The following is a 27,227-nucleotide window of genomic DNA, read 5'->3' on the forward strand; positions in this document are numbered from 1 at the left end:
GTTTAGCTGCAATACTGGAACATGCATTTAGTCAAATACCTACTAGTCCAGTAGCTGAAGAAAATACCTGAGCCTTAAATAGTTTGAAATCACTGCTGGTCCTAAAAAAGCATATTTATTTCTATCACCGTTCTTTGGCTGAAGGTTCTGGTCTTCGGAGGATCTCTCTGAAGTCATTGGCACTTTACTCCCCTACACAAAGACTGCTGGATTAAATGGTGTTATTCTTTAAATTTCAGTTGTGTTATCACCTTGCACAGTTATTGTTTTCAGCTATTGTGGAGTTAGAACAAATGAACTTAATCAGTCTCAAACTCATGTTCTACCTGGGCATACAGAGTGGTAGGGTTACTCAGGTGACCCAGCAGATTATAATGGACCCACCCAGGTGAGTAAAGGTACAGAATTCTGCCTCATGCAAATCATGGCGCAAGTCTCTTTTGTACCGGGGAAGGTAAGCTTGTTTTATGTAACCGTTGAAGGAGATAACAGCTGTTAGGAAAAAGGTGGCAGGCATGTAAAACCAAAACTAAACCTTGAACAAATGAAGCTTTATAAAACCCAGGCAGAACTCAAACAAATGTTCAATGAAAGTCACTTTTATGGCTTTACTTTGGTTTATCACAAGGCAGTAATAAATGTGTCTCATTAAAAGCCAGTAAAAGAACACCACCTACACCACCAATTGCTGTAACTGCAGATACAGCAGATCTGGAATAGTTACCTAAAGACCCTCATTTCCTAGCATTTAATGCTTCCCTGTCCATATAAACTAGCCTTCTATGGATTTAAAGACTGTTGGATGCTAAAAGCAGCAGCTGTTCCTGGGAAAATGACACTTTCAAAGCTCTGTTTCTTTCTCAAGGTGAATTTAGAGGAAGGTTGAATGAACATGTAGCTCTTGTTGGCTAAAAAAAAAGCCAGAGTTGAACATGCCAACAGAAAGACAAGCAATTCTCTCATTCTGGCTAGAGCAAAAGTGTTTTGCCTCAGCTTTATTGCTCAGTGGGTCAAATTCATTCCTGGTGAAATGGCAGTTCCCATGGTGAAGCCGCAAGAAAATTCTGAAACCTTCTGGCACCTGTCAAGAAATGGGGATGTGAAACTGGGGGGAGGACCTGGCATGTAGAAGCTGGGATTAAGGGTGGGAGCCACCACATAAAAGGTTATTCTTGTTCTAGTTGTTAGAACTTTTTTATTGCGTAGAATTTACATACATGCTTATTAAGTGATTTAAAAAAGAAGCCTGACAGATATTAAACAGCATGCCACACTCTTTATGCTGCTGCCATACAGATGTGTCCAAAGCATAAACAGACATATTCAGCACTTAGTTGCTCTATGGGAGAGTGTATCTCTAGCAAATTTCTCCAAACTTTTGGGGACAATTAAATTAACTTGAGTATTGGAATCCTTCTTTTCTTGATTTGATCCTTTGCTTGATCTCTCAGTAGGTTCCAATTATGCAGGGAAAATATACAGCAAGTGTTTTAATAGCCTAGATTGAATTTCCTAAACTTAAGCTAGTAGTAGAATTACTGGGCCAGGGATTCTGGCACAAGAAGTACAGCTGTGTGCGAGCTGGTGGGAAAACTACTGGAATATCATGACTAGTTTTGGTGTTCACACTTCAAAGAAGGCACGGAAAATTGAAAATAGATCAGAAAAGAATGATTTCAAGATCTGGAATTCCTGCCTTATAGAGATAGATGTATACAGCCTAACTTGTTTCGTTTATCAAAAGGAAGGTTAAGAGACTTGATCATGATTATTAATTCCTACATGTGGAGAAGATTTGTAATGGCTCTGTAACTTAGCATTTAGAACTATATCAAGACCTAGAAGCTGAAAATGGACAAATTCAGATTATGGATAAAGTAAACAAGTGAGGTTAATTAGTCATTGGAAAAAGTTCTACAAAGGATCGTATGTTTTTCATCCCAGGAGCTTTTCAGTTAAGACTGGACACCTTTTTGACATGAAGAGATACATTCTCTTTGACCAAGGAACCGGGGCTGCATGCAGGATTCCTGCATGAGACTTTCTGGCCAGGGCAAGTTTGTTAAGTGTAATGATCGCCTATATTTTCCAAGTATGTGGTGCTAGGAGTGCATCAGTCTTACTCAGCTGAATTAGTTGTCAAAATCAAAGCCAGTGTATGGACAAGTTAAAACCCACCTCTTGGATGCTACATGTTTCACAGCAGCTCCTGATGCTCTGGGAAGCCTTGTCACCTGTGCTTGGCTTGGTGTGCAGTTCCTTCTTTCCTTCCTGAGGGCCTCCGTGCTTGGACTTGGAAGTGCCTGCACACCAAGGGGGATAGTTTGAGCAGGGATCCTCAGTCCTTGACCCCACTCTCTCAAGTGAAGGATGTCCAAAGGGCAGTGTATTAAACCTACACTTTATTTCTAGTTTTTAGAACATTTAATCTATGAAGATCCTTTCTTAAAGATTGATCTAGGAGAAGATGTTATGCTGTTATATTGCCAATAAGTAAATGGTAATCACTCTGTTCCTCTTTACCATACCTCATCCAAACCGTATTCTTTTTGGAAGAGATCAGCTTGGGATTCTTTCTGAATCCTTTTTGGAAGTATTTGAAGGGTTATAAAACAGTCACTTTTTTTTTTCACATGTGTCTAAATATTTTTGCATCTCTAATCCATCATCTCAACTTATACTTCTGTAGAAGATATAAAAATGGAGCCAGGTAATCTGCTTCATCCAGTCCCACCGGTGTCATACACAACCCAGGCTCTTCTACCTCTCTACTTCCTATCGCTCACAGGCTCATAAATCTCAAGTTTGCCATTGGATAGAAGAGTCTGGAAAAATGTCTTCTTTGGGAACATATGCTGGATACTTAAGTGTTGAAGTGAATCTCTCTTTCTGTATTTTAAGTCATTTCGGGAATGAGCCTGAAAAGTGGTATCTTGGCTGGGATGGTACTTAAGTTAGCACTTGTAACTGCCTGTGAGTTTCACTTTATAAAGGTTATTTTCACAGGAAAGCCAGTCCTGTGCCTCTTCTTTGAGTCAGTAGTCTCTGTGCATTATCATGTCACTCAAACCCAGCAGTGGTACAATCATTAATGCCTTATCCACAAATCTCTGGGATCTCTTGCTATTGTCACTAGGGAGGAAATGACTTGGGTCTGTATACTGTACAAAAGCTCCTGAGAGAAATTAATCAGCTAGAATATCAGCATGCCAAAATGGAGTATTTAAACTGTATAGTCTTTTCTACCATTGCAAATGAAGGTGAACATGCTGTTGCCCTAGTAAGGGGCAGAGAAAAAGTGAGATTGATTAGCAGCAAGGAGATAAAACAGAATCTGAAAGAAAACAAAATATGGAGATGATTTAAAATCACTTGTGAGACCTGTGCCTGCTAATGCATTTTTTCAAATGATTATGACGTACATAAAGTACATTCGGACATCTTCTTCTCATTAGAAATACTAAATTGAAAAAGACTTAACCAGTATCCCAGTGTGTTCTTCTTACACGAGCTTTTGAACCACAGCTACGAAGCTGCATCCAGTACCGGTATGCCTTAATCTCATATGCTGCTGGATGATGAAACGTTTGTGTTCTTACATAGACAATCACATTTACTCTAACATCAGGGAGAGTGTTTGTAGAGAACAATTGCTGATGTGTTAGCATGGTTTCTATTCTTCTATTGAGATTGGTATGCTTCATCTTTGATTTCATATTTTTCTAGCTGACGGAGTGTCAAAAGATTTGCTCTGGAGAGCTTTTACTAGTCACTTCATTTTCACCATTAGACAATATTGTTAAACACAAATGGCAAAAGAGGGAGCGCCACTGGTTTAAGCCATGAAGGTATGGTGAGAAGCCCAAGGTCTTGACCAAAGTAAGAAAATACATCACTTTTGCTAACATTCAAAGTGGTGGTTAAAGAAGCTCAGAGGGTGGCCAGTATATACTAACACCACTAACATTACCTTTATTACTGAGGGTCAACCAGAGATAGCTCCAAAGGCAAACTTTGTGAGAAATTCCTCTTGCAGAAGGAAGGACAAAGAAGGATGAATGGCAAATGTATACATGCAACAAGAGACCATATATTAGGTAACTCTTTTCATTTTTATTTACTTAGGTTCCCAAAAGAACTAAATGAGACTGCATAGCTTTGCTTCCATAAGCAAGTCATTCTTCTGAGCACGATTCTCATGCTACAGTGAACCAAACTGACAGAACGGACTCAGTAGATTTCAAGTGTAGGGGAAAGGGCTTTAAAGCTGCAAATAATAATCAGAGGCTAAATTCTGATCTCAGTTACACTGGAGAAAATTCAAAATAATTACTCCTCTGACTTCAGTGGAGTGATCCTAGATTTATGTTACTGTAAATGACAGAAAAAATTGGACCCAATGTAGAAATCATTTATCTAAGGCTCTAAGTATAGTTGCACACTTCAATCTGTAAATAATGCCACTAATGCACATATGGCTAATTTATATCCAGACTACGAAAACATATCCAGCGCTGATTTCCAGGATGCTTGAAGCACTAGGCAGTGCCAAAATAAATTTGCAGTATTCCCATAGCCCTCACAATTCTTCCAACTTTTGGTGTTGGGAAGAAGATGCACTACAGATATTTTGGAAAAAGTGAAATGTTATCTGTTACGTGATTAGGTATTGGATAATTCTTACAAAAAAAAGGAAAAAAAAGGCATAGAAGGCAGTTAAGCAGTACTCCATGTCTACTTGCATGAGCTCTGTAAGCTCCCTCCTCTCAATAAGTTGTTTTTCTCTAATTTGTCTCATACTGGGAGCAGAATTTTAGGAGCAGCTTGAAGTTTCTAAGAATAAACCATGCTTCAAAGGAAGGAGGGTTCTAAGTAACATTGGGGAACAGTGCTTGGAGTACATACATTTAACACACACAAAAGTTAACTACAGCAATTTAATTTAGATTCCTTCTATAATCACATATTTCTATTAAAACTTTGCTGAAGCCAAATTGAAATTTATATTGCTAGAAGGCAAAGATGATATAAAATCTGAATTATTCATCAACTCAGCAAGAGGAAAAAAAATCTGCCAAAATGCCAAATATTGTTCTGGGCTTTGTACCAGCTCTGCAACGTGGGGCGAAGAGTTGGAAAATTCATGTCTTGGTTTATCAGGCCTTCAATAAAAGGAGGCATGTTAAGTCTAAGTCTAACAAATATATAAACCCTCTTTCCTTGTAACAATATTTTACATTATTTTACTTTGCTTTACTATTTTTTGTATCACCAGGGAAGAAGGATTCTCCTGTTACTGCACATGGGAGGTGATGAGACCCTGCAGTAAACTGCAGATTAATCACAGCTGACTCTGTGCTGCAGGTGGATTCCATTAGACCCTTCAACAACAGAAGAGAGGTGGAAGTAGTCCTCTCGGAGAGACAGGGACAGAGAACATCTCTGAGAAAAAAATCTTGGGGGCAGCTAAGCCTAGGATAGAGCCTTGGGAGTGAACAGGAAGTTTAAGTGCATTTTTTAGTTAAGAAGACTAAGACCAAGAAAGGTGATTTTCCACTCTTTTCAAGGAGCATGTTGCTTCTGCCTTAAGGTGGGTATACAGTTCACCAGCTTGCTGCTACTGGTAACTTAGCATAAAAAAAAAAAACTATAATGGAAGTATAACAATTAATGTTTTCGTGAACAATTTATTTTATCTGCTCTTGTGTGACAGATGTCGAATGCTTAGGTCTTGTAAAGCATTCTGAGATGGAGAGATGTAAAGCATTTCTGAGGGGAAAGAAGTAGAGAAGTTCAGATTACTGCTATTAGGAACTTTTATGGAACATATTTTCTGTTATTTCCTGAGATTCTCCTTAACAGAGTTGATAACTTAAGGATAATTTCTGAGGTAATGGTCTCTGAGATCCTTGGAGACCTATAAAGAGAGAATAAATACATGAGAAGTTTAAACCCAGGAAAAATACCTCTAAAAAAAACTTCATACTCAGACAATGACAAAAATCTCTTTTTCCCCTAGTTCATTAGGAAACCAGAAAGAAGGTCATAATTTTCAAGTTGCTTGGTTCTATTGCTAACAACAAATAACATTTCTTAGGTTCTATGAAGTACAAAAAAGATTGCTCTTTGCAGAGATAGCTAACGTTATCCTTGGTTCTTATATTACTTCACGTCCCATTCCAGTGCGTGAAAGTTGTTTGTCACCTTAAAGCGTTAGACATGTACTGAAAAGAATAAATGAATGTATATGTTTAAGTTTGAAAATAAATGTCATATAGCCAATTTCCATTTATAATAACTCTTGAGGCTGAGCCTCAGTTTATGGTGCTGTGATTTTTGAATGGGTACTTCTCTAGCTATTGCTGAAGAAAGTCCAAATCCTACCAGGTCCAAATCCTCTACCAGGCAGGGCTATGGCCTGTCAGTGTGCCTGATGTACCCCATCAGTCTTTCAGGTCAGAAGTGCTCAGCAATTTGCATGATGCCTTGACAGAAGAGCGAAATGTTTTGCCTGTTTATGAGCTGTACAAAAGCTGCCTAGAGCTAGATGTCTCTTGGTTTTTAATAGGTTAAACTGGAATCTAACCCAGACACCTGACTAACTTCTTGAGACGCAGACAGTTTGGGTCAAACATGGATGATTGGCAAGTTTAATTATATAATTTGATGACTGTTTTACAACATTTGAGCCCCTTTGAACTGCACGATGGACGACAGCGTTGAAAGGCTGTGAAATAAGCTCAACTAAAAATGAACAAAAACACGCTGCTTCCAAAACTTGTAGTAGCCCCGGTTGTTTATTTGAAGTCTCGATATTACACACAGTCTTGTATCTATGACTCCAGATTTCTGGTTGAAAAGTACCAAGCTTTTATCAAAACAACGGACAATTCCTCAAGGCACCTTTCTTGCTTCAAATCCCCCTCCCTCCATTCAGAAACACATTTCCTTTGCTATTTGTTGTACGATCCTGTGTATTGCAATAGTGCAAGAAAACCCATGAAGAAGGTGGAAGACAGAAATTACATTCTAAACAGATGGGCGAATAAACAGTAGGAGGAAAAACACACACCTGCTTAGAGGGAACAACAGCACAGAAGCAATGATGGTGGTGATACCTGAGAACTTAGCACTGGTGAGAAAGCATGCGTATGGTTGTAAAGACTTATCAGAGAAGATTCAGCCCTAATGCTGAGGCCAAAGGCAGCTGGATGATGAGACCATACTTTTGAGGAGGCGCTCCATAACAGTGAACCCAAAAGGCAGAAGAGCATACAGAGTAGCAAAGTGCCGAACTCATTCAGCCTCAGAAAATCAAAAACATTCAGATATCCAAAATTTGGGACCAGGACAGAAATATGATGGACGTTCATCTGGCTTCTACTACTTACACCAAAACATTTAATCTTAATGAATTCTACTCGAAGCAAGAGAGCAGACAAAACCAGCTAGCTATTACTAGCTTGAGGAAAAACTTTCCAGTGAAAATTATTCCAGTGGGTTTGAGCCCAGCTGTTTGATTTCTGAAATCAATTAATTCTAGTGAACTCCTCAAGAAGTCACTAATTAAAAAAATAGTGAAAGTTAAGATAAAGTTAACAACTAACAACGTTCAGTGTCAAAATTTGCATAGCCTCCCCAGAGAACATGCAGTCTGGACAGTTTCAACAGCTACTAAAAGTTAGAGTCAGCCATGCAGAAAGCAGAAGCTTGTTACATGTCTAAACAAAATCAGCCTGTGCCCCACAACTACATAATGTTCAAAACAAACACATCATCAGAGATCTGCCAACAAAGAATTGTTCAGTAAATAATTTCAAAGAAGAGATGGCATTTTCAAAAATAGCAAAATGCTTCCTACTTCACAAACAGAAATCAGGGAAAAATTAAACCATCAAATTAGCTGCTACAATTTACCACTGTGTACAATATCCTCTTTAGCAAGTGGGTTTCTGCATGCAGTTGGAAATGAAAAGCAGAGGATGGAATTGTCTCAGAGTGGGATAGGCTGAAAGATTTTCTTGCATTTTCTTTTGCAAGGGCAGCCAGAATATCAAGCCTGATGTTTAATCAGATGTACTGTTGGCTCACAGAATGAGCGTTAAGAGGGTATTTCAAATTACTGAAATTGACAGAAATCCACCATAATTCTTGAAATTCCCTCTTAAAAAAACCCAACAACTCCCAAAAAATCAAAACCGATTTCTTAGGCCAGAAATGCCTGGAAGAACATGTAATAGAGATAGATGGCACACATGAGGATTAAGGTTCCATATTAAATAGACCACAGATATCTACTGTTATTCTGTGATAAACAATCACTTTTTAAACTCATTCTCATCATTATATTTTGTTTTCTGTCCAAATCCACTTACTTTGAGGATATCCTACTGTGATTTTTTTTTAAGTCTTTTGTTTGTTTCTCTTGGAAGATTTTGAGTTCAAAATGTTAAGTTTGGAGCTTGCATTCAAAAGCAGCTCCCTTGAGAGCTGCATTGTGGTAAAGAGGATTTCTCTCTGAGGACACTTGGTAGCTCCTGTATCCTTCTCTGCCTTGTCTCTTCTCCCATTCTCCCAACATCTGTGCAGCTTTGGAGAAATACAGCTGAGAAAAGCAAGCCCAGAATTCTTGCTGCTGAAGAAGAAACAATCAAAGCTGGAAGCTCTGACTTCAGAAAATTTTTTACAGTTTTGATTTGCACTGCGTATCCTATGCTGTTGGTGGCTGCTTCAACCCTCCCTATCCTCCAGTTGTAGACATTCTCCCTGTCTCTCTTCTCTCACCTTGTCAGTCCACTTAGCTATTCCTTCCTAAATAAACCAGCCAAAACAAACAAACCTTTGGGATTAAGATTCTTTCTGATGACATGAGCTAACTAGAAGGAATATGGTGACCTTGGCACATAAAAAGCCATGAGTCCTTTTCACAAAGAAAGCATGAATTACAGATCTTGCCAAAATACAATCTCAGAAAAATTCCTCCCCTCACCCAAGTGTCCTTTTGAGTTTTAATTAGCTCTTTCAGAGTTCAGAAACTCTTTCACTTGTACCTATTTTTGTCTGCTTATTCTAGTCAGTGAAGAGACAGTGAGCACAGAATTTGTCCATCATCTCTGTCAGCTTCATGGTATCCTTTCCCAAGTGAGCTGTTGTTTGGTTAGTGCCCACCTCAAATTCAGACGGAAGAAATGGTTTCTCAAAGATTAGTCATCCTTATTAGCATTCCCACTGTAGTGCTAAGGCAAAGCATTTAATATTAATGACCACTGATATTCCTGCACTGTTTGTCCTGCATCTACAGCACTTGGTCTCACCACAGGGAGAAAAAGCGAAAGTGGAGGAGCAGTACAGTCTCATAACCAAAATGGTGCACAGAAAGCAAAATGGATTTTCTAGTGTGATATTTACCAAATCTTCATGGACAGTGACCAGTAAAACTCACAGTGCACACAGCCATTGAGTGGTGTTGGTGATTTAGTAAATGGGAAGCTCAGTCGTTGCTGGATTAATACTCTAACATGGTACCAGGGGATGCTGTGTTGCTGGAGATATCATTATTTAACTGAGGTATTTTGTCATTTATATTGCGTGTTATGTACAAGAAAATGACAATGTCCCTCCTCTAAAGAGGATGCAATCAGAAGGCCAATTGCAACTTGACCCTAGAGGAGTATAGGCGAGAATACGATACATCCTATGCACTTTTGAGCAGAATTCACTTCAAGCGCTGTGGTGGGGGGAGTGAGAGGGTGTATTCCCAATGCCTGCTCCACCAGATGAGCAGAGAGACAAGAAAGGCTCCATTCTATTCTTCTCACATGACAGAATGCATAAGTGGTAGAAGATAACTCCAAGAGCAGGAGATAGAGACTCTGCATCTTGTATTGATCTATTGAATTTGTAGGTACAAAAGTTCTTTCACCTTCCCCTGAGCAGCAGGTGATGGACAAAGCTTCAAGTTAACCCCAGCTTAGAAAGGTACAATAATGAGTAATGATAGAATACCAATAAAAGATAAAGTGGAGTCCTACCTGTCATAAGAATCCATAAAACTTTTCCTAAGACACAGCATGCAAGACATGATGCTTGACTTAAATTTTGGATTAAGTAAATACATTCTGCCTACCTACAATTCACTTCTTGTTTTAATTTGATATGTTAATCACACTTGGTTTAGATTTAGTGCAACTGAGAATATTCTATTAGAACAGAATTAGTATGTGGTAAAGTTCACTTAAGAAATAATGTGATTTACATATGTCTTACTGGTTTCCAACAAGAACCTAGTGAATTACCCCCATTGTCCAAGTTTCCTCCTTTATCGTGATCCTTCCTAGCTCTTCTAACCCCTTCCCTTAAATGCTACTACTCTTTCCCCAACACAGCAATTCACCTTCTGCATTCCTAGGAGCTTCAGTAGCACCTTATTGCCAAAGATCTGGGAAAGATACCTGAGGATGTGGGACACTGACAGCCGGAGAGAAGGGAAAGCAATTTTCAGGTGGTGGGGGGGGAAGGTGATTTACACCAAAGAGTTGATGTGCAGACCTAATCTGGCCATTAGTATAACTCACCAATGCAAGCACGCATGCAGATAACCATAGAATTCAAACTCTTTTAGAAATCACTGCTCTACTCATTCACATGCTTTTTTTTTCTAAACATGATCCCAAGAAATGTTCTGAAGTTATCATTTACAACCAGATCTTCTGTTTTCCAACATCAACAAAAATCAGATACAATGTGAAAGAGGAAAGACATGCCAACACTGTATTAATTATCAGAGCACGCAGACAAAAATCCAGTCAAAACTTAAGGGTCATCCAAGTAGTTTTTAAAACTGTATACAGAGATAATGAGTTTGGAGTCTGAGACTGTAAAGGGAAACTAATGACTAGGTGCAGACCAGTGGTTCCCAACCTTTTCTGACCTCAGACAATAACTCGTTCAGCATTATGTGTTGCGGGCAACATCATACTTTGCTCTCCCTGATGGCCTTCAGCTATAACTTTTTAATTTCCTGTAGCTCTGAGCAGTATCAGAAGGTCTCCCAGATTTTTGTTGCTCGCTAACCCTTGAGCCACAGACGAGGGACTCATGAGTGGTCGATGAAGTATTATCTGACTTGGCTGCTGATTTCCTTGCTTGTTATGGTTTACGAGGGCGGGATATGGAGTCTTGCAACTGTAACTTTGTGTGGGCTTTTCTTCTTTTCCTGCAGAAACAAAGTTAATACCTGTAACTTTGCTTACACATAGGCATGGGTAGGTAGCCAGCCTTCAGGTGCAACAGCCTCCAAATCACGTATCCTCAAAGCATCTGACAACTGTTTTCACTTTTTCATTCAAATTAAACAGGATTGCCAGGGTAGGCGGGGTGAAACGTAAAGAGGCCCCAGAATCGCCTGCAACAGTTGGCACCGAGTCCTTCCCGACCGAACCGCTGCGAGCTGCCTTTGGACCAGCAGAAGCGGGCAGCAGGCTCGGGCCGGCTGCCCCGCAGGACGGGCCAGCCCCAAGGGACCCAAGCGGCCAGCGCGGAGACACGTTTGTGCGCCTTCAGGGAAGCTTCTCGCCCCCACACACTTATGTTCCTGCCTCTCCTCAACCCCCAGTTCTTGGTGGGGGGGGGAAAGGGGGGGGGGAGCTTCTTTCCCTTGCTAAACACGGCCGCAGACACACCCCGGGCGCCCTCCTCGCCCCCAGCACAGCCGTCTCTCGCCCTCCCGAAAGACGGGCAAAAAGCAGCGGAATCGCTGAAACCTTACGCTCAGCCGGAGGGGCAGCCCGAAAGGCCCGTCCTCCTCCACCGCCCCGCTCCCGGCCCGGCTGAACCCTGCCCTCCGCCCTCTGACCGCCGCCGCCGAGGCCGCCGCTGCCTGGCAGCATGGGGAAGGCGGAAGCGGCGGAGCCGGCCCGTCAGGCCGGGCGGCGGCGCGCGGCGAGAGGCTGAGGCTGAGGCAGGGCGGGCGGGCGGCAGCGCGGCCCACACGGCAGCGAGGGGAGGCGGCGGCGGCGGCGCGGCTCCCCGCCGGCCCCCTCGGCGGCGCGCAGGGTGTCCGGCGGCCGGGGAGGCCTGCGGGGCCGTGCCCGGGCATGCCGGGGGGAGGCAGGGCGGCGGGCGAGAGGAGCAGCCGGGCCGGCGGGGAGCGCTGAGCCCGGGTAGGGCCGGGCCGGGCCGCGGAGGCTTTTGTGGCGGGGGAAACTGAGGCAAGGCCGGTGGGGGGGGGGGCGGCAGCGCCATGGGGTGGCGGGCGGGGGGCCGGGGGGCCGGGCAGCGCTAGGGGACGGCCGGTGTCCGCCCTGCGGAGAGGTGCATGGGGAAGGCAAGCCCCGAGGCCTTGGCAGGTGCCGCCGCCGCAAGCGCCCTCGCCCCGGGGAGGTCAAGAGGCTTCGCGTTGGGCCCCCGCTGCCGCGGGGTACCTCGAAGATGATGTTGGCGGAGCAAGCCCAGAAGTGGTTCCCCACTCACGTGCAAGTCACCGTCCTTCAGGCCAAAGGGCTGAAGCCCAAAGGCAAAAGCGGCACCAACGACGCTTACACCATCATTCAGCTGGGCAAGGAGAAGTACTCCACCTCGGTAGCTGAGAAGACCCTGGATCCGGTGTGGAAAGAAGAGGCCTCGTTTGAGCTCCCTGGACTGCTGACCCAGGAGAATCCAGAAAAATATGTCCTGTACCTGGTTGTCATGCACAGGTCATTGGTGGGGCTGGATAAATTTTTGGGACAGGTGGCGGTAAATCTGAATGATATATTTGAGGACAAGCAAAGAAGGAAAACAGAGTAAGTGACAGCTTTTTTCATTATCATTTTTATTCCTTGTACCCTCTTCTTTTTTTTTTTTTTTAATGGAAACCTTATTATCAAAGTACTTTGAAATGAAAATAGCATATTTCTTTGTTCTATGGTATATTCTAAGTCCCTGGCACAAAGAGTTATGTCTCTGTGGCCTGTCCCCTTTCAAGAGAAGTTTCCTGTAATCACAGCAGTCAGCCTGCACAGAGAAGGATCACCGATACTATTAACATTTTTTGACAAATTAGTATTTGCAACGTGCTCTTGTTTCTGTCTGTTTCTCTAAAGATTTTTTTCATTCTGCCTGACGCTATATCCACATTCAACCTGAACCTCAATTTGAACCGCATATGAGACTCAGACTCCCTTGAAGCCTGGCATCATTCAAAATTGTTTTTCTTCGACTGATGCAACCAAATGTCTTTAAGTATTTTATATTTACATGTTAGTGGTCAATAACTCTGAATAAATGCAGGCTTACCACAGTAGTATAGTACTTTTCTGATCCTAATTAGTCTTAGGCCACGATCCTGCAAGCTGCTCTGTACAGCAGGCCTCTAGAGAGAAGACTGAAGAAAAGCTTGTGCCATTGTAATAGCCTCCATCGTCACCCGCGTAATCTTTTGTCAAATAAAATTGTGATTTGCCAGCAAATTCTGACATGAGAATGCAAAAAGAAAATTAAAAAGTATAATCAGCACAGCAGTTTATTTGGCTGTGCAGTAAATGTATCTCACCTTTTTTTTTGTGAATCTGTTTTTCAGCTAAACTAGATAAATTGTGTCTAGTGTGGACATGGTTCACAACTTATTTTCTGAAGTATATGGGAATAAATTGTATAGGTGTAGTATACTGCAGCACACCTGTGTCTCTGCAGCATTCATGTTTGTTTTAGTTACATTTGTCCCCATATTTGTTTTTGTTATACTTGTCCCAAAGAAGTAGTACAAGAACAGCATGGAGAGCTCTAAGCTATTTCTCTGTAGCCAATGGCATATAAATGCTGACAAATATCTTTCTGTGGTAGTTAAAAGTTAATGCCCCAGGTGTCTTTTCTTCCTATTTCTCTAGAGGTTAATATCTCTTCAGTAGCCTTGGCAGAAAGGAACCTGTGCCAGCATCTCAGGTGCTAAAATTAGTCTGGTATATCTGCTGAAGCTGTTAGTGATGGTGGGTTTGTGGTAAGATGCTGGACTTTGCATTGAAGTGACTAAGATGCTGGCGTAATTTATCTTTTGCTGACTCTGCTGTGGAGGCGTTAACCTCCAGCAGAGTGTCAGAGCAGACGGCTGGATGCAGTAATCCTTATTCTGGCAACACTAGCCAGATCTTGTTGATCAGAGCCTGAACCGCACTTGCTATTTCTGCAGGAACCAGCTCAAAAACCCGGTTCTGCCTATGTGCAGCGGTTATTAGGATTGAAGGCCAAAGACAGGTTAAAGCTGCTTTGCCCTTGTTCCACTCCCACCACCCAATTTTTAACCAAATTGTATATTCACTAACCATATAATAGGGAACCATGGGCCCGAAAAGGACCTTTTGTGGGTTCATGGTGTGAAGAAAAATACTTTTAAATTACTCATCTTTTTAAGCACAAACCAGTCACAGTAGTTATCTTTATGCAATACATGGTAGTGGCTGTAGCCTTAGGCTCTTAATTTCTATTCATATTTGATTCGAGAGGGGTCATTGCTCTTTGGACATGCATCTTAAATATTTTTAACCATCAGTTGTAATTGTTTTGCAATTCAGTAGGCAGCTGCTTTAGTTTAAACACCTATCTAGTCTGCAGGGGAAAGAAGTGAATGAATGGCATAAAATGGTACTAAATCCAAAAACCTGGTAAAAAGATAAATCTGGATATCCATCAACTGGAGAAAAAAATGTAAATTAGTCGAGCATTATTGTGAAAAACAAAACCACTTTTCCATTTAGGGAGCCATACACTTTTGCATCAGTTTACCCAAAGTGGTGTTGGACTGTTACAAAATTATTATAAAAATTTGTAACTGGCATTATTCAACTACCACAAGGACCATGTTAATTTACATTCAAATGTTTTCACAATTTCTTTATGTAAAGTTGTGGTTAGCATGGCTTCAAGTGCTCCTTATTTTCTCAGTTCTTTCTCTGAAGTGAGAGAGTCATGCGTTCTATATAAACGTGCAGTTGCATTTCCCTAGACCACCTTTGAAATTCATCCATGAGAATGCCACACGCCGGCAAGCTGCACTTCAGAAGGTTGGGGCCTACGGGGAAAATTTTACAAACAGCCTAAGTCCTGATGTCAGAAGTTACTTGAGCATTTAAGACTGCAAATCTTATTAAAAGTTGATGGGTCTTAGGCTTCTAGGGCCTAACAGCCGTACTTGTAAAAGTGCAGATAGGCAGTTAGTGGGATTTTTGGCAGCACGTGTTCACTCAATGCCCATTTAAATTCCTATGAGATAGGAACTATTGAAAATCCATTTTCATATCAGTGTCTTTAGATGCCTAGAAACTTAGAAAAACGCGTCCCCGAGTCGCTTTTGAAAAAATAATTTGGGATCTTTAAGCGTTTAGATGATTTTGAAAAGTTATTGTGGTTGTCTGTTTTTATGTCTTCATGCAATGCATGTATGTTGTTGTTGTTTTCTTCAAACATTCGTTGAAGATCTGTGGATGCAATATTTAAATGTGTATGTGAGAGGAGGGCAAACCTTTAGGAATATGGACGTGAATGCGATCTCAAACAAATGCTTTTGCTTGCTTTTTTTCCTTTAACTAAATGCTTGTTGATATTAATTTTCTGAGTCCTATTTTGGCAGTAGACTAAGTGTAATATTTTTTGGACCTGAAGACCACCTGAAGCCATGGCTATGGTGTAGGAACTGAGATACCCAGGGCCTTTCAAGACCAAGTGCAGTGTCTTTATTACCAAAGCCTTCTGATACTTGAAAGCTGTATTCATTGTTTCAGAAACACTAATCTGTTTTATTAAGCAATGTTTTTACTTTCAAATATGTTCAACAGGCTTGTGGTGTTATTAAATCCAGACTTATTTTCTTATGTTGATGTAACCTTAACATTTCTTGCTTTGTTTGGGGATAAATGAGATCCAGTTATTTGATGAAGTGTCTATTGGTAATATTTCTACTTTTTAATATATTTAATAGCTTCCTCTTTCCAACACAGCTGTACATATGGTGCTGCAAGAGACAGACTCAAGAGTCACTGGGGTATTGCAAAAAAGATATTTAATATTCTACCACAATGCTGAACCCTGTCAGCAATTCCCTAGTGCTTTTTAAGTAAAGAGGTATGAGAAGTGAAGGCTACCAGCTGATTTCGAATTCTTAGGAAGACTGTGGGGTGTGAGCTTTTTATTTTTTCTTTTTTAATTTGGAAGAAAGATATTTTACAGATTCACCGCAGCTTCAAAAACATGTTGGTGAAAAATGATCCTTTTTTCTGTATAGTGTTTTTGGTTGTCGTTTGTGACACCTTAAAAAAAACCCCATTAGTTTAAAAGAATACTCCCTGAAATAAAGTTTTCAAGCAGAGGCCTGATGATAGGATTTGTGCATTTTGTGTTCTAATAAGCTTGCTCTGGCACGAGGTTTAATGAAACAAAGCAGTATATATAATGTAATTTCATAGTGAAAATTCTGTATAGGCCATCATCCAATGTCCTTTCTCTTTCTTTCTGAAACTGATGATTTTTCACATTCTTAAAAGTGAAGATTCCTGGAACGGTTAGATCCAGATGTGATTCAGATGGTCACTTTCTAGGTCTCTTCCAGAGATCTCAGCCAAAGCATCTGCAGCATGCTTGTTCAAGGTCTTTAAGTCTTGGTGCAAAAGTGCCCATCACACTGTGGTAGCTTTGTAAATTCGTGTCTCTGTTGACTCCGCTATAGTTAGAAATGGAGAAAGGCTCTTTCACTTGTTCTGCTCAAGCTCTTGTCTCCAGAGATGAAAACTAGAATATTGATCCATTTGCTAGGCAAGCTCCAGATGCTGAGAGGTTTTGCAGAGGTTTTTTTTTTTTTTATATGTTTGAAAAGCTAAGAAAACACTACTTTATTGGAGGTATACTGAACGTAAACCTTCAAGTCTTTTTAGATTTCTGCCATGGTTTTATTTTTGCCCTAGAATCCTGGGGTTTTTTTATGCATTCTGATAAATGCTTGACAATTGTTGGTGGGTTTTTTTTTTGGTCTGCTATCGTAAAATAAGTACACCTCTTTTGCTTTTGCAGTTTCAGTTTAAATGATGATCAATCAATGTGTTGTTTTTTAAAGCGTATATGTGTTTTGTAGTGATTTCTACTCAGTTAAAACTTATATTTGCCCTGATACTGCTGATGGTCTGACAAAGCATAGCATAAAATATAAAACAAATTTTCAAATTATCATGGAATCAGAAATGTCCATTTACTGATGTTCTAATTTACTAAAGTATTTTAGTAGTTTTTCTCAATGTCTGTCTTTGTTTTTTTTTTTTTCTTTTGTGTGCTAAATGAACACAGCAATAGAAGAATGGATTTCCATTAGCTTTTACCATGGTGTTACTTATTTCATCGGCATACACTTGGTTCTTGTTGTCCTCTAATTCCACGCTATTTATTGTCCATTCCTTTGTTACATTTCCTGGAGAACGGATTTAAGATGCAACATTTGTCTGGAATGTTAAAACTGGAGGATTCATTTTTTTGATTCTGTTGTTATTTCTTATTAAAGTTTTGTTGGAGGAGGTTTTTTTTTTTTTGGTTTGTAATTTAATTCCCCTTCTCCTAGTTTCTCTATTATCTCACTCCCCTCCAAACTGCAAGCACCATTAACAAAAATTTTAGTCTGAGCATAATGCAGTAAAATAATCTTGGCCTTGTCTAAGGTACTTTTCTTCTTCTTCCAGCAATCATTTAACATAGAAATAAGTCGTCATACCAAAAAAAAAAAAAAAAAAAGATTGAAAAGATTGAACTCAGTCAGTACGCCTTTATGGTAAGCACATACTCTTTATGACTCTTGAGCTTCCTGAGAGAGAAACAGATTCTGTGACTTCCTCCAAAGGAACGTGAATTCTTTCTTGGCAGCCTCCGTCTTTTATATGGAAAGGCTTCCCCTTCGATTGCCTCTGCCCTATCCTCTCTATAGCAGTATAAGCAAGAGACAGGCTCTCACATAGTTGTTTTCCAATGCAACTTTAATTCTGTACAAGCCAAGAACTAGTAAATAGATAGCATGGGCTCAGTGCTTGTTAACAACCTGTGCCTTTTAGAAAATAATTATACAAAGCATAATAAACACTATTTACACATTTTGGGTCTTAAATTTGTTTTAAGCCAGCAAAGTGCATTTTCGATACCTGACTTGAGGTGATAAAACTGTAAATAGTGGTTGAAATACCTGACTGTAAAAGAAATTATCAAAATATTGTGGTGTAAAGTAAGAGAAAAAACTGCTTTCCTAAAAGCTATAGTTAAAAGTGGGAAGAGTAATAACTGAGAAATTTCTCAAAAGCCCAGCAACGTTAAGAAGCCTGGAGGATCCGTACAGCTTTGTTTAGCTTCTTTCTTGGCTCATTCAGTTCATGTAAAATATGAAGGAAAATTTAGTGCTGAAAACAAAAAGGAAAGATGGTTACGGGCATGTATGTCTTGGGGGAAACCAAAAAGTTGAGCCCAGTGGTAGCTGGATGAGATGGGATTATAGCAGTGTTCCAGAAGGATCTAATAATATCCCTAGCATTTACATTTCAACAACAAACGCAAACAGATACTGAGTAAGTCATAATTCTGACTCAGAATCTGAGTGCCATCTGGTTTGAACATCTTCCATGCTCCATTTTCTGTACACACATGTGCTTGCACACAAATGCACCCATACGCTCCTAAAATAACAGAACTGGCCTTAATTCTCATACCTTCAGTTATTTCCTTTCTAAAATAAAAGTTTTTGTACGTAATCTTTAGCCCAAATAATAAATAGTGTAAACTAAGACCAGTTTAGTTAGTGTGATTCCAATTCATGTTAGCTAACCAGTTCCAATAAATGTTAGCTAAGGGTCTTGTGATATGTGTCAGTTCCCATACGTTTTGTAGTGTTGCAGTGTTGCTCTGTAATATTTGTTTTTAAACTCTTATTTTTTGCATCTCATTGCAATGGGCTTCCAGAAAGTTATAGTATTCATCTTTCTGAATGTCATCATTTATTTTAATATTTAATCCATTCTCCTCTTCATTTCCCCTCATACGCTGTGTAATCTGCGTTCTGCCCCTTTCCTGAATTTTACTACTGACCAACTTTTTGGGCTGTCTCTTGGTATGGTATCTGAATGATTTATCACAAAACAGGCTTTTGCATTTCTCAAAGTGCATTTGCTGCTAATGAATATGTTAGATGGGCAGTTCTGGGTTTTAGGTTTGATTTTTTTTTTTTTTTTTTTTTTTTTACCCATTGGCTGTGGTAAGTAAGTGAGATTTTGCGCAGTAAATTTCTTCAGTATACCTACCCTGAACTTAAGTAATCTAAGCTGAAGAGGTAGTTCTCTCCTGTGATAACTGATGGACATGTTCTGTGACTGGGATTTTGTTCATCTTTTTACATTTTACATCATTTTCTGCTAATGTAGAAAATTCTCCTTTTTCCCCCCATCACTGTTTAGCAGGATAAAGTTGCTTAGCAGATTAGGCCAGTCTTTTTAACTGTGGAATCAAGGTTTGAAACCTTTTGATTGCATAGCTTTTTATAGAATTCATTCGATAATTTAGGAACTAAAATTGAGGTTTTGCTAAAATCATTGGGTGCAATCTCATAATTTTAGCAATGTAAAATTAAATCAATACAATAGATATTTACTGGTAGAGTGGAGGCAGAGTGACGTATCTGAGAAGTAATGGAATAGGTGGGAAAATTCCTTTAGTAGTTCCCACGTTGGGTAATGGAAAGAAAACTGAGTCAGAAGTTCATCTTTCATCTACCGATTGAGTGTGCTCACTAGAAGGCTTCTAATACCTATTGGAATTGATAGATAAGTATCCCAGTCATTTTGGAGGCTGCTGCAGTTGTAGGTATATAATTAAAATTACATAATGATTTTTCTTACCCATAGTGTTAATCATATAGCAAGGAGAATATTTCGAGTGATCCTTCTTCAAGCAAGAGAGAGGGCTAAGTCTTGGGACTGTCAAATTCCATGGCAGTTTTTGAGAATAAGACACCATGACAACATGCTGCTATTAGAAGAAAAACAAGGTACTGGTTTCAAAATATTTATTGAGTGCAGGATGAAGTGCATCATGTGTTTAGTACAGAAAAGCAAAAGTGAGTTGAAAATGAAACCAGAAAAAAGGGAAAGAAAAGAACACTTTAAGAAATTGTGTTGAATGTATAAATGTGTTTGTAAAACACTAACCAGATAGATGGAACAGGCAGGCCAGAATTTTATAACTTGCTCCCTAATAGTACCTTAGTTCAATTTTCTTCAGCTCTTCCTGTCTGCCTTTGCTAAGGTAAAGGGTTTGGTACTGCTAATATTATGTGATTTACTTCAGTAGTATGCAGAAGATTATTACTGCCTTTCCCAGAAAAAGGGAAAGTTTCTTTTTTCATGCTTAATCATAGGTATGGCCAAATAATTTCTTCACTGTAAGAAAATAGCAATGTTCATTCAGATAGGGCTCCGTTTTTTATGGTTTGACTACCCAACAGGTTTTTTCCTGTTCAGCCTTGAATCTTGATCTCTGTGAGTGCGTTCCAAAAATTGCCAGAAGAGAGAATGGCAATTTATATAATACTTGCAAAATAAAAATAATCAGAATCCTGTGCAAGACAGAGGAAGCCCCTTAGCACACTCCTCAAAAGCAAAAGAGAAAAAGAAGTAAGAAAAGGTTCTGATGGAAACCATAGGGGAAGAGCAGAAATTAGAGGGTGTTTGGAGGACAACGTCCTGCAGAACATTTGAAGGTGAGAGCAAGAAGTATGAATGTGATTCAGAAGGCAACAGGGCTTTCTTTGCAGTTGAGAAAATTTGCCAGACTTTGTACAAGGTCTGTTTAAATAAAGACTGTCTGCAAGACTGGATGTAATATTTGGTTATTAAATAAAAGGGCATCTGCTCTCATAAAAGCCACCCTGTTTTGTTCGTATAGGTTATTGGCTATTTTCCTATTCTGTACAGGCTTTCTATAGAATAAGCTCATGGCAGCCTGACAAATGGAGCATTTATTGTGGCCAAAAGTACTGTAAGCAAAACCAAAATAGCAAGTTTTATTGACTTTTATAATGCATTACAATTTTGAAAATTGGCAGTGATACCACTGGAATTTAGTATTTTAGAACCAAAATGTTGTTATCTGAAAACACTGGACTTTATTGCCCAGTTCTTTTTTTCTGTTGTATACAATACTGTTTACTCTCCTTGCTGCTCATGCCCATGTGTTGTAGAAGCAGATTTTAATGAGAAACATTTACAGACTCAGTTGCTCATTCACGTGCAACTCCACACAAGTCTTATTATTGTTTGCGTTTATTCTCATCTGCTTAAAAAATAATCATTTGCCTTTGAATTTGAAGAAAATCATGAACTGAATCTGCTTCTCATATTCTCTTGTTATAAGCTGAAGCATATGGAACCTTCATTATAACTAAAACAAGATAAACACTCCCAGGTAACAAAAAAAACTCCATAAAATACTTATAAAATTAAATATATAAGTTTTTATAAAAAGATCTGATCTAGCAATCATTCCAACAGAAATTCCACTGAAATCCAGAGGAATTTTGCTTGAGTTAAAAGTTTATGATTAAATTATTGTGGAATCAGTAGTGGTGTTGATCTTAGTCCCAACATGTACGAGATCCAGTCCCTTGTGAGATTCTGTTATCATACTCGAGTGAGAATACTTTCTTTGTTTGCTTTTCCAGCTGAACTTATTTTTGGTATAAAGTTCTTCAAAGTCTGCTTAGAAAACAAATGTACAAACTGCAGAGGCAAAGTACTCGTTGTATACTGAAATTCTCTCCTTCAGAGTTAGTGAATGTTAAAATAGTATACATAGATAAGCCATTAGCAGGTGAATACTGATAGTGACGCGGAGTACTTATTAATTCACGATAAGGATGTCAATAATTATGTTGCTTTAAAAGGAAAAGCTTCCTTCTGTACAGCAGAAGCTTAAGAATTTATGTCTTGACATTGTTCTGAAACAGGTTCGCAATATCATACAGCAGTTTAAAGTTTCATTGATTTCTAACTGGAAACATATGAAAATTCATGAATCTTATCAGAGATATGGTATTAACATTTGAGACCTGTGCAAGGAGGGAAAGAGGTAGAAGGAGAAAATGTTTCCTTACAGTGTAGGCTGAGCCGTTAAGTTTGAATCTCAAAAAGTGAGGTCCTTCTACAGGACATTTTTTTAGATCTCTGCCTATTAAGCCTCTCTAAAACACTCCTGAGTTTGCTTGCTTGCTCTTGCACGTGTGCTCTCTCTCTCTGTGTATATATATATATGTATATAAGATCTCTTGTTAATTTTAGTGACTATCTAAGCAATCACGGGAAGTACTTTCTCGGGTTCAGGATGGGTTTTCTTGCACAAGCAAAATCTGTTTTAATTGAAAATATATGGCCTAAATCTGATGGAAATTTGTTGGCAAAGGCTTACTTCTAATGGCTGTGTTTTAGGTTTTCTTCTTTTTCTTTTTTTTCTGTTAAGAGTTTTAAAGAAGGTAGGATACCTTCTCTTACAGTTTTGCAATACATAAAGAAGACTGGCTTCTGTTGTTTACATTTTCATTAAAGACTCTGTGGGTGAATTAAGGAGTTTCTGGAATAAGTAACCTAGAAGTGAAATCTTGTTAGCTAAAAGGGAAAATGATGTGCATTCTTCATACAGTTGACAGATTTCATTATTTGCATGTAATTTTATATATGTGTGTGTGTGTACATATATATGTGTGTGCACACACATATATGTATATACACACACACATATACACACACGCCTGTATATGCATGCCTGCGCGTGCGCACACACACATATATATATACACATATATAAATATATATATATAAAAGAAATTATCTCACAAACAGAAGAAAAGCTTTCTTCCTAAAGATTTAATTGTCCTTCTACCTTTCTGAACTTCTAGGTCCACTGATCTGGATCCACATTGTCCTGTGTTAGGATAGAGAAGATCTTACTTTTTTTTATTGTTGTGTTTCAGTGGGACATCGCAAAGCAACAAAAAAGCATAATACCCTTTCCCCTTTATTATTTCTTTGGCAGGTCACCTTTAGAGGTGTTTTGTCAACTCAAAAAATGGTATCTCTGCTTGAAAACTCGATTTCAGCTGTCACCTTTAAAAATATTTATGAAATCTAAAAGGAAATTGAGGGCTATTTTTCTCCCTTTTTGACCTTGTTTTCTGTATTTGACAGTGTTGAATAATATATGTATAGCTGCATGATCAATTTCACATCTGTGTTGATAGGCAATCTCGCTTTTAAGTCTCCAGTTCAAAAGTTGTTCCATCATGATAATATACTATGGTGTTAGTATGTGTGCATGCATTTTTTCCTGACAATACGCTATGGTATAGGACAGTAATACAGTAGCTGTGGGGTTGCTAACCCTCCAAAATTTAGCCAAGTCTTTCTACTGGTCTAGCTTATGTAAGCATGGAGTTAGAAATAAATAAATATGTATCTATGTAAATTTACATATACAGAATAAATAATGTAATTCTGTAACGTTTGTGAAGGATTTGCACACTTTTCTAAGACTCATGGCTGTAGCATCATCTCTAGATGGGTAAAAGAGCTTGCCCTTTAGGTGATTTGTCTTCTCTTCTCTGAACCTTTTCGGTGAGTTTGGAAACTAGTGTGTTTCTTTTCCTTCATGATACCAAACAATGAAATAAGCCCTATAGGACTTGTCATATGATGGGAGAAGTACTAGAAAAATCCTCAAATCCTCCAAAAAGAGGAAGAATGGCAGTAGAGAGGATGAGAACATAATCACATGGGTTTAGGGCACATCTTTGGGGCTGGTGTAGCCCCGTTTGAAGTATGCCCTTGTGCCCTTTTTGGAATAGAAAAAGACTGTTGATGATATGTGTAGAGTAGGGAGTCTGTCGCTCATTCATTTAGGTGAAGTCGTAGAAGAAAGAATGAGCCATAACTCTGCAGATACTTCCATGGGACAACGAAGCACTATAGGGAAGGAATAAGACGTGGATGATGATAAAGCCTTTATTGGACTGGCCAAGAAGCACACTTGGCTTTTGGAAACAAATAACAACACCTTTGATCTCTCTTCAAGGAGTAGAGGGCTATGTCACTGTTTCAAATCCTGTGGAAATAATGCTGAAGTTATTGGTGACCTGCAAAAAAAGGGGAAAAGTGTTAAGATAACACCTAGGCGCTCCCCATTCTGACACTGGTGCTCATGGAGTTACTATCAAAGTCAGTAGGGGTTGTAGCTGCACAACTGAAATGATGGTTGACTGTAAATCATTCAAGGGTCTCAGATATTTCTTTGCTAGTGTGGCTGACATATATCTTAACCATCAGTTAGGAGGAAGGGGCAGAGGGAAAAATGCTTACTGGCATATAAACCTAAGTAAAATCAAAGGAGTAAAGGTTACTGGGTGAAATATTTGGCACGTAGTATACATTCAGGTAATACATCACTGCGAAGTAAAGGCCACCTGAAAAATGTCAGTGTTCTTTTAAAAGGCAAAATAAAATTTATTTGTATCTATAATTAATGTTAGATATAAATTCTTCTTTGCAAGCAGATGCGAGCCCTTTAACTTTGATGAAGTTTAGAATGCTTCCACTGAATTGACTTTGGTCCTTGAAACAAGAGAACAGTGCAAAAAGCTTTTTGCTTGTTCATTTATTTTTTCTTTCAAAAACAAATGAAGACAAAAAAGTTTTTCAATACAGGAGTGTTTTAATTTTTACTTTGGAATTCAGTTTTCATGTTTTTAAATTTTACTAGCCAGATACATGGATGAAATAACATATGCTTTAATGACTAGCCTCCAGAAAACACGACATAACTTGCTCTTTTTCTCCTTTAAGGTGGTTTAGCCTAGAGTCCAAACAAGGAAAGAGAACGAAAGACAGAGGAGAAATAAAGGTCAATATTCAGTTTATGAGGAATAACATGACAGCAAGTATGTTTGATTTGTCAATGAAGGACAAAACCAAATCTCCTTTTGCTAAACTAAAAGACAAAATGAAGGGTCGAAAAAATGATGGGACGTTTTCAGATACATCTTCTGCGATCATTCCAAGCACTCACCTACCTGATGCAAGCATAGAGGTATACAGTAGTGAAGTACAAGTGAAATCAAAACCAAAAAAACCTTTCCTTCTGGGACCTCAGCGACTATCTTCAGCTCACTCGATGTCAGATTTAACAGGATCACATGTCTCTTCAGAAAAAGCGAAATCCAGCACAATTGGCTACTCTCATCTTTTCAGGCGTCAGCTAGAGTCTTTTGGTTCAATTGATGAGGGTGGTAAGTACAACACTTGGTGCTTAATTTTAGCCATTATAATTACAGTTCATTACTATGAGTATGAAAGCATTCAAGAATTTGTTTCTTTAGTTTATGGAGCAAATGCAAGACCAAAAAATTAAGGATTATTACTGACCTATTTTTTTCACTTCCGTTATTTGATGGTAACTCGTAAATGCTGTTTCAGAGCATAAGGTTTGGTCATACTTTATGATAATTCATCAGTTTTCCTATCTTCTCATTTGAAAGTTTGTTGTAATGAAGCATTGCATTCTAGATGGAATTTTAGGTGCAAGTAGTTTATCTTGTGAAAAATTAAAGTCTGCTTTAGCAAATTGAAGACTGTCATCAAGGTTTTAGACCCAAGATATATGAAGAACTGAAAATATTTTCCATTGCTCAAAGTTGTTATGCAAAACGGACTACTGTCTTTTTTCTGAAATGCCACACTAGTCACAGCTATCTTCTCAGTAATACCTAGTTTTCACACAGGAAAAAAAAGTATACTGTATGGTCTATTGCTTCCTTAAACATTTCTTAACCACAAAATCATGACCACAGCTGTTCATTTTGTGTAAAACTGGTTAATTATTCAACTGTGTTTTGAACTGAGATTTGATTGCAAATCTTCTAGATCTAAGCTAAAATGAAACTTTTTAAAATGAAGTTCTCTGCATGTCATAAACTATGATATAATATCTCCTTGATTATAAACTAATGACAAATTGTTTGCAGGGAGTCTAAAATCTCCACATAGAAGGACATTAAGTGTTGATACTTCTAAAACGAACCAGCTTGACAGCACAGTTGATGAAACTGCCTTTGAAGCACAAAACGACCCATTTACCAATGTGAGTGCTTCGTTACCCCAAAAATTTGCAACGCTGCCAAGACAGAAGAATCCATTTGAAGAAAGCCCAGCAACATGGGATCAAAACATAAGTCTGTTTTCCAAACCTGTTGAAATCAAAAAAGAAATTAAAAAAGAGAAAAAAGAGAAAGTTAGCCTTTTTGAAAGAGTGACTGGAAAAAAGGATAGCAAGAGATCAGATAAACTTAGCAACGGGGGATCAGACAGTTCTACTGATTTGAAATCACCTAGTGCATTTGGTGAAACTCATCAGGAGAGTTTTGATTATGATTCAACTAATCCGTTTATAACAAACTTCAAGCCTACGAGCATGTTGCCATCTTCAAGGTAGGTTTTTACTGTATTTTGATCTGATATATTGAACATGTTATATAAATGAAAATGTGAAGTGTTGAGGAACACAATCCTTGTGCTTTATATGGTTGCTTATCTGTTTCTAAGTAAAAGTTATGAACTTTGTATAGTTTGATCTTATTTCATTTTGAAGTTACATTTATATTGCTAATACGTACTGTGATCATTCTCGAATACTTGGGCTTTCGGAAGACCTTGCTCATGTTTCATAACAGGTTCTTCCTTAAAGTCTTTTAAGTGAACGCTCATTGCTAGCGTTAAGTAATATAATAATATTACTTAAGTCTAAGGCAAGATTTTAGAAGGAAACTTGGGAAAGAGGAAAGAGAATAAATACAAGGTGAAGAAAATATAATGAAAACGCATGAAACACTGTGGATGTCACCATGGAAAATTTGGTTTTAGATTCTGTATATTAAACCGCCAGAACTGAAAACCACGTTGTTCCCAAATGGGAGCACCCACATGGGTGCTTATCATGCTTGAATTCATTTGGCTCCCTGTAGGTTTTCTGAGTTCCTATGTATTCAAGCCCTTGCATAAGGCAGACATTGATATGCTAAGCAATGTGAATTGAGTTACAGGAACTGATAAGAAACTTTGATTCCGGTAATCCAGTTTAATCTTTGTTTGCCTATCAACAGTTTACTTGTTTTCCTTAAAAATAAAAAGTGCATCCTAGAGATT

At 38.9% G+C, this 27,227-nt stretch overlaps 1 protein-coding gene across 1 annotated transcript in view; it reads left to right on the forward strand.

Annotated features, from left to right (window-relative positions):
* Positions 1-12,242: 12,242 nt before the first annotated feature.
* Positions 12,243-27,227, forward strand: part of RAB11FIP2 (RAB11 family interacting protein 2) — a 36,677-nt gene continuing 21,692 nt past the window's right edge. Inside the window, exons 1-3 of the mRNA XM_009668617.2 lie at positions 12,243-12,782; positions 24,873-25,315; positions 26,051-26,513. Coding sequence (XP_009666912.1) covers positions 12,430-12,782; positions 24,873-25,315; positions 26,051-26,513 — 1,259 coding nt within the window. The 5' untranslated portion in view covers positions 12,243-12,429. The remainder of the gene's footprint in view (positions 12,783-24,872; positions 25,316-26,050; positions 26,514-27,227) is intronic.

The sequence above is a fragment of the Struthio camelus genome, chromosome 7, assembly GCF_040807025.1.
Source record: "Struthio camelus isolate bStrCam1 chromosome 7, bStrCam1.hap1, whole genome shotgun sequence".
In the NCBI taxonomy this organism is placed as follows: domain Eukaryota; kingdom Metazoa; phylum Chordata; class Aves; order Struthioniformes; family Struthionidae; genus Struthio; species Struthio camelus.